The sequence below is a fragment of the Hippocampus zosterae genome, chromosome 3 (genome assembly GCF_025434085.1).
Source record: "Hippocampus zosterae strain Florida chromosome 3, ASM2543408v3, whole genome shotgun sequence".
Classification (NCBI taxonomy): Eukaryota; Metazoa; Chordata; class Actinopteri; order Syngnathiformes; family Syngnathidae; genus Hippocampus; species Hippocampus zosterae.
In genome coordinates this window covers 4,008,086-4,018,274 of record NC_067453.1, presented here as the reverse complement: position 1 = coordinate 4,018,274, position 10,189 = coordinate 4,008,086, and the positions used below count along the sequence as shown (strand labels likewise).

General features: G+C 40.9%; 1 protein-coding gene and 1 long non-coding RNA gene across 10 annotated transcripts in view; both read left to right on the top strand.

Annotated features, from left to right (window-relative positions):
* The first annotated feature begins 4,157 nt into the window (after positions 1–4,157).
* On the top strand, positions 4,158–4,920 carry LOC127597782 (uncharacterized). The gene is made up of 3 exons (XR_007961745.1): positions 4,158–4,272; positions 4,434–4,547; positions 4,649–4,920. It is a non-coding gene; the product is annotated as an uncharacterized LOC127597782 (long non-coding RNA).
* Positions 4,921–7,878: 2,958 nt separating this feature from the next.
* The window catches only part of plcg2 (phospholipase C, gamma 2), an 86,149-nt gene continuing 83,838 nt past the window's right edge, over positions 7,879–10,189 (top strand). For all 9 annotated transcript variants that reach the window (XM_052060818.1, XM_052060817.1, XM_052060820.1 and 6 more), the window contains exons 1-2: positions 7,879–8,046; positions 9,937–10,129. In XM_052060818.1, coding sequence (XP_051916778.1) covers positions 9,946–10,129 — 184 coding nt within the window. In that variant the 5' untranslated portion in view covers positions 7,879–8,046; positions 9,937–9,945. The remainder of the gene's footprint in view (positions 8,047–9,936; positions 10,130–10,189) is intronic.

Below are 10,189 nucleotides of genomic sequence, written 5' to 3'. Positions count from 1 at the left end.
ATTCCCGTAATTTATAAAGATAAAGGAATATTGTATGTTCAAAGCATTTAATTCATTTCACCAAATGTGAACTTTGGGTTCTTTTTCCCCTTCCTGATTTCTTGTTTTTTTTTCTTTTGTAACACTTCAATGTTTCAGATAATCTAACAAATTTAAACATCAACACAAGTAAACACAAAATACACTTCTTAAAGGAAGGTCTTTAGGATTAAAGGCGTAAAAAAACCAAACCGATGACAATTTCTTTTACCGCTGTATAAATGTTTACACTCACACTTGACTTGAGTCCTATTTTTCTGACAGAATTTGTAACAGTACCAGTACTCTTATTTGAGTACAATTTTTGATTGCTCTACTTTTCTCTAGTCCTGTCATCTGTGGAGTGAGTCAGCCCCAAGTACTTTTTTATACCGTTTCTCTTAGTTTTTGGGCTTTGCTTTCTGCTTACTGATCCTGCTGTCCAGCATCCTTTGTTTGTCTTGTGAAATATGTTTTACAGATTCCTTTCGGTTCTCGGCCTCCTCAGAGCAGGACACTGGCAGCAGCCTGTGTTTTTTTTCTTTTTCTCCAGTGCTCTACTCGCCAACGGCCTGCTGACAGCGACTCAATCAGCTGATCAACATGATGCAACCCCAGCTGCTCTGCTGCGAAAACTAGGGGTGTCAAACATACGATCCGCGGGCCGGAACTGGCCCCAAAGGAGGTTCGATCAGGCCCGCAGGATCATCTAAAAGTGAAAAAAAAAATGACACGGAATGACTATTTCTATTAAGGTGCAATTCATTGAGTATCCCCTAGGGGCACACTGTTTTGATCAGAGTAGAAGACAATTGAAGTAAAACGCACCTTTGTCTAAGGAAATCTATGGTGCTTCATGAAATGTTTTGTAAAAGATGTTCATTCAATTTCAACATTTTCCTAATGTTCTTGTGCTTCCTGAGACCAAAACAAAGGAAAGACATATTTTGGTTAATTATAGCAGAGTATGGTATAATTTTAATGGTTCGGCCCACTTCTACCGAGGCCATATGTGGCCCACAATGTAAAATGAGTTTGACACCCTTGCTCTCGGCCCCAGTTCCAGCTCTGCAAAAGTTCCTAACTCCTGCTGAGGCTGGATTGCAGCGCATTACTCCTGTAGTGTGAGGGCGGAAGGAACCATGCCATTTCCCTGTCCACGTTTGGATTGGGTTGTCGAAGCTGTGTCCCGGTCCCGGTCACCATCCGACTCAGAGTGCAAGTCCTATTGCTGCCATTTGCCTCTTAACAGTTTGCCTAGTTTCTTTCACAGTAGGCTTCGACTATTCGCGGCGGATAGGGGTCAGGCCGGCCTGCGAACAGCGAAAATATGTGGATACCGGTAATTAACACCAAATCAAGCAAAAAAATGTAACCCACCAAATTCTTCAAAAAACACAGATGAACATTCAATGTGTTTTCCACATAAAATCAGGGGAAAACAAATCCCCAAACAAAAATACAAAACAAAAAAATGTGTAGATACAGTGTATTCCCGCCCGTCTGTCGTGGGTTCGAGGTTTGCGGTGCTGTTAAAAAAAAAAAAATTGTACAGTTATTTCTTTTGTCATCTATTCTGAATATAATTCTGTCATAAGTCATTCATACAACTTTTCTTAAGAACTATTGATTGTCATTCTCTGCAAGCCTGCTTTTAAATGCGAAGAACACTATGGAAGTTGTCTCATCTCAATTTGTGTCTTTGGGCATGATTATTGATGAATATAAGATAAGTTAATGGGGAAGTCAACCCAAAAATATTATTTTCCATCATACAGTGTGTTCTATGTGCCCCCACTGGTTTAAACATAGTATTCTGATTAATATTCCCCTCATGGAATATGAATTAAGCAGCAAGATTCACTTGTCCTTATCCATCCATTTTGTCACTGTCGACTGAACATGACATCGCAATTGCTCAAGTAATGAACAATTATGACTCCCCTGTTTTCTAAGTTTGGTCATGTGATGTTCGCAAGCTGAGTCTTTACCTGAGCTCTGAGCAACAGTGATGTCATTTTCTGTTAACTGCAAGTGGTGAAATGGCCACCCACTGAGATGGATGAAAACAGATGGATTTTGCTGCTTTTTTCATATTCCACAAACACAAAAGTTACCAGAATACCATGTTTAGGTTAGCGAGGCTGCGTTGAAAATATTCTTGTCAAGAATTTTTTTTGCATTGATGTCCCTTTTGAGTTTTGTTTATAAAAAATTTGATTATTTACAGTTCTGTAAAGATGTGTCCAAACTGGTAGGCCGTGTCCTCAGAATTACACATTGCAAGTTGGTTCCTTTCAAGCTTCCTCCTCATGTAACCCCCGTGGACCGTGACGAATTTGGACCGGCCTAGCCACTTTCACTTGACTGTCTACCGCCGCAAGACTGTAGACAGACTCTAACCAGTGTTTGTTGTTATATTAATTAAAAATTTGCGACAGGATTTTTTTTTCTTCAAATGAACATACACTACCACACACACTCCTGCTAAGTACTTAGTAAGTTAGCACAATACAGAAAATCCAAGGCAATTCAATGCAATACAACAGAAGTGTCAATTAAATTAACTTAAAACAACTCTTGATCTAAAAAAAAAAGAAAAAAACAAACCTAAGGCTAAGGTACGTTAAGTGAAAACAGACAAGCAGCATTTCATCATCTCATTTATATAGTATTTTTTTCCACTTATCACGCTTGCTTTTTTCCCTCTTCCTCTTGTCTCACTCTCGGATGACTAATTATTTTGCACAATGTGCAGGTTATGAAATAGAAGACACTTTCAAAATGTGAACGCCACAATACTCAGGGGTACCTCCATAATTTTCTCAAAAGTCTGGTCAGATCGAGACACTAATATTGAGCTCCTCTCCAGTTATTTTCAATTATAGCGTGTGGGGATTTCTTCTATTCTGATGACGGAAACTCAACTACCACTAAACAATTAAAAAGCATGAAAAGATTCCTGGTATATCATGATTTGCACTTTCATTAAAACACATGAAACAAAAGATACTTTTCTCCAGATGATGTTCCTATCTAGGCTAGCCATCGATTTCATTGTTAATGCCACACAGTCATAATTTAACCCATTGGTCCAGGAGCAGCTGCTTTTGTTGAGTCCTGCCTGGCTTCTGGCCCTGTTATTGATGCTTGCTGTGTATCCTTCCCCGTCTTTTCCTCTACTCCCTCCCCCTTCTCCTCTCCTCCTCACTAAGACGCTGTCGCTCCCCTGTTTTCCCGTTCTAATATTCTTCTTGAAATAAGAGTTGTCTGTCGACTTTCTCTCAGTGTCTGAAAATGACGGACATAAGATATTCAAGCAGCAGGTTACGTTCACCACCGGTAAGCAACTACATGTCAAAAAGATGCTAGAACAGCACTACCTTAAAAGCACGCATTACGATGAATAGTTTATTTTCGAAAAAATATTTTGAGCCGTTGCATTGTGAGTGCACCAAAAGCACTCTGGATGAGGGGTGGGCTGCTGTGAGAGAAGCTCGGCTTGCCTGGCTGGCTGTGGACATTTGGTATGATATGTACAACTGGTCCTAGCATCATCCACATTTGGCCATGGGGCTGGTCAGTAAATTTATAGGAGGGGCCGTGGCCACCTCTGACCACCCCCTGGTGGAGCCATTGATTAGACCACAGAAAGCTACTGTCACGTTGTGCACGAAGCGATAGGATAATTGCTTCGTGCACAACAAAAATAAGGAAGTGGATCCCCGAAATGCAGACACTAGTGATGGGTCCAGTGACACCGATGCATTGACACATGCGCCGGGCTCACAGAGCAAACCACGTGTCGATGCATGTGCTGGCTCATTACGTCACGTGATTGACACGTGAACTGCGTTGACACAGTCCAGGCTTCTAATTGACACACCGGCTGCGTTGACACAGTCCAGGCTGCTAATTGACACATCGACTGTGTTGACACAGTCCAGGCTGCTAATTGACACGTGAACTGCACTGGTGCAGTTTAGACTGCATCGGCTGCTTGGCACAGTACAGGCTACGCCACTTAGTCCAGGGGGCGTCGACTCAGTGCAGAGGGCGTTGACGCAGCAAAAGCCCGCCATACAGTGTTTATAAGGAACACCTGCCGAAACAAGCCAGACCTCACTCACGCTCGCTTGTCGAAGCTCGCGTCAGTGCAGACTTCGTGTTCGTGCCTTGCCTTCCTTGCCGATTATGGAGCAGAGACGCAAATCATCCGCCGTGTGGGACCATTTTGATGTCCCGGAGAATAAGGTATTATTTATTTATTTATTCAAATCGCCTTCTGTCGCCGAGAGCCTCTCAGCGAGAGGCACTCGCCGAGTGCCTCTCAGATTATTGACGTGTTGTACCATTCTAATCCGAATACATTTCAAGGTAACTCTTAGTTACTTCTTATTCACATTTCATTACAGGTGAAATGTCGAATTTGCCAAGTCAATTCGCCAACAGAAGCACCTCCACCATGCTGAGGCATTATCGGGCCAAGCATGAGAATGAAGTTCGCGATACACCCGGTATTACGCCAGGTATACAAACGTTCACTCATCTTTTCACGGTTGCTATGTTGATGATTAATTGACAATCAGTAATTATTGGTTGACTCTCCACTCCATGTTTGACAATCAAGGTTCCAGGAAGCAGCTGTACTGGAAGAACCAACACACTTCTTTCCCAAACCTCTCCCACCTCGCAAAGGAGTTCCTTTGTATGCCAGCCTCATCCGTCCCTTGTGAGCGTGTGTTCTTCACAGCAGGAGAAATTGCTTGTAAAAGACGCAACAGGCTGAAGTTTAAAACATTGGAGCATCTTATTTTTCTCAATAAAAATGTGAAATCAAAGCCCACAAGCATCCTCATTCAAATGATCTTCACATTATTTGAACACATTGAATGTTGCAAAATGAATGCATGGATGTGAATGATATTGTATACACTTCATCAAATCGATGAATGACCTTAAGAAAATGTCTTGGAACAGTTGTAGATGCAAAACCGTGCTGGCAGCTACATAATGGATAATAAAAGAAAAATATCCCAAACCATAGGGATCCTCCCAAAACTAAGGATGTGCTGAATAAGAAATCCTTGTACACACTTTTATTACTTCCATATTTGACCTATTGTGTGGAAATATGGGGAAATGCCAGTAAAACACTGTTTTAAAACTACAATACAAAGCAATCAGAACAATTACTGGCTCCAAATAGACGGAACCCACAAATCCACTGTTTATCAAATTAAACAATGAAATCTCATGACCTGGTTGACTTCAAAATCGCCCAATTAATGTACAAAGCACACAATAACCTCCTTTGCCAAAACATCCAGAAGCTTTTTAAAATTCGAGAAAGTTGTCATAATTTAAGGGGTACTAACCTATACAGAAAAATCCAAAACACGAACAAACATCACGCAAAGGAGTGTATCTGTAATAGGTGTAAATCTGTGGAATGATTCTGAAACGGACCAGTAAAATGAGTAACTCTCTTGCTGAGATTAAAAATGAATTTGAGAGTAGTACAAGACAACTACACAAATCAGAATTAAGCTAATAAATTCGATACACCCATGAAATATAGCAATACATCAGGAATACATTGATGAGATTATTTAATATATTAATGAAATGTAGCATCCATTATGAATATGAGAAAATCGACATATACTTGTGCTCCAATGAGTATGTACTGTATATACAAACCTAAAGTTGTAAAAATGTATAGGTACAGCATACATAAGGGTAAAAGCATTTGTTGATATGTAGACTTTCTTTTCTATTTTGAAAAATGATCAATTCATATATAAGAAGGGGTAGGACTCTAGGTTTTTTTTTACGTCTTTCTACTCCTTTGAACACATATTTGTGATGATGACTATTTTCTTTTCCTTTTTTTATATCTTACCTTCACTTTTTGCCAATTTATTACCGAATTGTATATTTTATATGTTCAATATACAAAAAAATTATCAGTCAGTAAAGTCTGTTGAGTGGGTTGGATGCAGGGATCTTGAAGGTCCAGCAGGTGGCAGTGGTCAGTGACACAGTATCAGCACAGTATCAACACAGTGTGTCAGTGTGTCGACACGCCTCATGAGGCCTCATGGACCCATCACTAGCAGACACCAAACAAGGTCTCCGTAGCAAAAGGGTTTAATATACAAAAATTCGCACCGACAAAGTAGTAACATAAAGTGCTGGTCAAAACAAGGACCAGAGGGCACAAAAAACAAATAACAAAAAGCACTTGCACAAAAGGCAAGGGGGAAAATAAGAATCGCGAAGGCAAACAAAAAACTATGTAACCACTACACGCAAGTGAGAGCCAAATCACAAACTAAGAACCATACTTAGAAAATACTGAGCACCAAGAGTTCAAAAAGCGAAACACGATGAGGTCTGTGGCAATAGCAGTCAATGAGCAAGGAAGTAGCAAGGCGAAATTCAATACTCCAGCGACATGTGCATATCAGAGGGCTCCTTAAATACAGAGAGAGACTAATCATAGATTGGCAGCAGGTGTGCACAGAAGTCCGCTAATGCTACCTGCTGGTCAGACTGAAAAATAACCGTGACAGCTAGTAGATAGCCCTCAAGCCAACAATATTCATATTACATTTGATCAAAAATCTAAATTACAATAGAATGTGCTTACTTGATCGAGTATGAGAACATACGCTAAATTGTGAAAATGGGCAAAAGGACGAAAAGAGACCATGAGGCAAGTAAACAGGCCATGCGATAAAATAAGACACTTTACAAGGCAGATTAAAAGAACGCGATTAAATCAGAAATTTTAAGGCAGTACTACTGAGCAGATTACTTTAATGCTAATTTAGAGGCATTCCCAGCAAGCTTTGTTGCTGTTCCAAATCACACATGTGACTCTTTAGTGTGTTCCTTTTTTACAAATAGGGTGTGGTAGCGGTGTTGGTTATAGCCACGTATCGACTGATTATTACATTTGGTATTTAACTGTGACTTGCTGATACCTTTACTAACAAATATAATGCATTGATTCATCCATTTGCTTGTCTTTACAAGGATTTTGCATGCATTATAGGGCCTTTTTGCGACCCGGTGGTCCAGTGGTTAGCGCGCCAACCTCACAGTGCAGAGGTACAATTCCAGCTCCAGCCTCCCTGTGTGGAGTTGGCATGTTTTCCCAGGGCCTGTGTTGATTTTCTCCGGGTACTCCGGTTTCCTCCCACATTCCAAAAACATGCATGGCAGGCTGATTGAACATTCTAAATTGTCCCTAGGTGTGAGTGTGAGCGCGGATGGTTGCTCGTCTCTGTGTGCCCTGCGATTGGCTGGCAACCGGTTCAGGGTGTACCCTGCCTACTGCCCGAAGACAGCTGGGATAGGCTCCAGCACCCCACGCGACCCTTGTGAGGATAAGTGGATCGTAAAAATGAATAAATTAAAATAGGGCCTTTTATTTATTTATTTATGGGGAGAGGGGGTAATTAAAGAACAGACGAAAACAGGTAATCAAATTGGCCAGTCAAATCCTGATGGAGATGTTTAGTATTGTTTTTTCAGTTTTTACCTTCATGTTGGATGACATAATTGTGTTTTAATTTTTATTTCCAGGTTGAAGTTTAAACAAAAATGTTTATTGTTTTCTGTTCCGCGGACGAGTCAGAATTGTTAAGTTTCATATTTTAAAAGTCAATCACTTGGTTGATTGAAATGGAATACCGGAGAACCGCATATGCGTTATTAAGTCATTTACAGTCGGGGAGTTGGCATATTGCACACTCTGGTCCGAAGCCTCTTGTGTTTGTTATTTTGCATAGATATCGCCCTTGCTTCCGGACTTTTATTTTTTTTAATATCCAGGCTGATGCTTAAAAGTTGACTTCACTTCCTTGTTGAGTCAGATAGAGGAACTAACAGCTTTGTGAATGTCATTGTCCACACTCTGTCGCCCGGAGGTTAATTTGACATTGTTGAAGACATGATAAAATAATTTTTAAAAAGTGGTTACTGTGTGGCGTCTAAACGATCTGTTCGACTTGCAAGGTAAGAAATTCGAATAAATATCTAAACGCTTGTTTTGGAGAGCGCCGCAGTAAATTGTGCAAAGCGAGAGGAAGTATTTATTTTTTTAACTGGCAAGACAATATGACAAAGCTGACAGGGAGGATTAAATACTGAACCGCCGTAATGAGCCATTCGAAGGCCGGCTGCTTCGGTCATTTTCGCTTGCTCTTCACTCGGCAGTGCCATATATGCAAGGGATGCAAGGTGGGGGAAAGGACAAGAATTGAGACGAAATTTCATTTCGCTGCTTGGTATTACGCAATCTCGCTGAACGTCGCTGGGGCAACTGATAATGGGTCATTATTAGTTGGCCATTATCACGATTTGCATTTCCTGTTTCAGCGAGGCAGGCCGTGAAAGGGGGCTTTGTTTATCGATACAGTCTCACCTTCGCAGAAACGCGTGTGACAAGATAGAGCTGTGCTCAAAAGTTTACATGACTTGGCAACATTTGTTAAATACTCTTATTTTGGTCATCCCCCCCCCGCCCCCCTGAAATGGCCTGGAGTTGAAGTGGAATCTTAATGAAATATGTTTTGCCTCATCACACGTTTTCACTATTGGAAAACAGCTTTCAAATTCTGCTTCGGGATGAGCCGATGAGCACAATGGGAAATAGTTTTGTTCTTGCCTGCCATATTTCTGGAAACCATTTATCTTGATTGAACATTTTACACACACAGAGAGAGAGAGAGAGAGAGAGAGAGAGAGAGATACTGTATTGCACATTGAATATGCAATACAGTAAATACAGGGTCCCCAAACTATGGCCCGCGGGGCGGATACGGCCCGTCAGCACATTTGGCCCGGCCCTCTAACCGTTCTGTTGTCCTCGGGTCAAAATGACCCGTTACTGTGTTAAAAACGCCCCGAACCCCCCCCCCCCCAACTGCAAACAGCGTTGTCTACAAGCCTACTGGAACCTACAAAATGATTATAAGGAAGGAACACAAGAACTTTAAGAGACTGCTCATATGTGTCAGAGAGATTCTGCTCTGACAACTGAGCTGAACTTTTATTTGTTAAATTGTGCATGGCACAACAGAAAGTTAATGTTCCATGGCTTTTTTTCTATGAAGAACCCAGAGAGAGTTATTTAGTTATTATTTATTTCCTGTTTTTTCTGTGAAGAACTCGGAGAGGGTTATTTAGTTATTATTTATTTCATTAATAGTGTTATCTGTTTCCTGACTTTTTTTCTGTAAAGAACCTGGAAAGGGTTATTTGGTTATGTGTGGCTTTCTGGAAAACAATAAATTTTTTAAGCTCCCCTACGATCGTCACACTTTTTCTGTTACAAACAGACACCGGCCCCCCATCAGAGAAGGGAAAAGTTATGTGGCCCTCACAGGAAAAAGTTGGGGGACCCCTGCCATATTCAAACCCAAATTCAATGAGGTTGGGACATTGTGTGATATAAAGACAGAATGCAATGATTTGCTAATCATGTACAAGCTGTATTTAATTTAACACTCTACAAAGACAAGACATTTATTCAAGTTCAAACTAATAAACTGTATAGGTTTTAGCTAATAATCATCAGAATGCTACGTGCGTGCGCGTGTGTGTGCGTTCGCGTGTGTGTGTGTGTGTGTGTGTGCTCATTGTGTATATATGTGTGTGTTGTTTCTTCCTTGGCCAATTCATTGTGTCATTAGTGTTCGAGTGTGTATACCTAACTGCTAGCGGCTGACCTTTTCATGACATATGAACTTATTTTGTGAACCTTCACAACGCTTTGATTGTTGCACATATGTTTAACAAGTATTGAATATGCTACTCAAATGCTTGAAAAGACTATGTCGAATATGACTGTAGTTTTGATCGACAGTCTTCATCAAATAAATGTTTTAGTCCTTTTCCTCCAAGGCTGAAGAGATGGCACACTGGGGCCAGCAGGGAGAGATGACAGAGTACAGGAAGAATATGATCAAACGGGAAATGGAGATGGGCATGGTCATGACGGTCTTCAGGCAAAAGGCAGAGAGGCTCACTGTTCAAGTCATAATGGAAACACATCAGGTGGCCTGGACACGCACCGCTGAGAAGACTGATGGTGTCCGTGAGTACTTTGTCATTATATTGAATTATGGTGTTGCAGTTGTTCCGAACAATCACACGT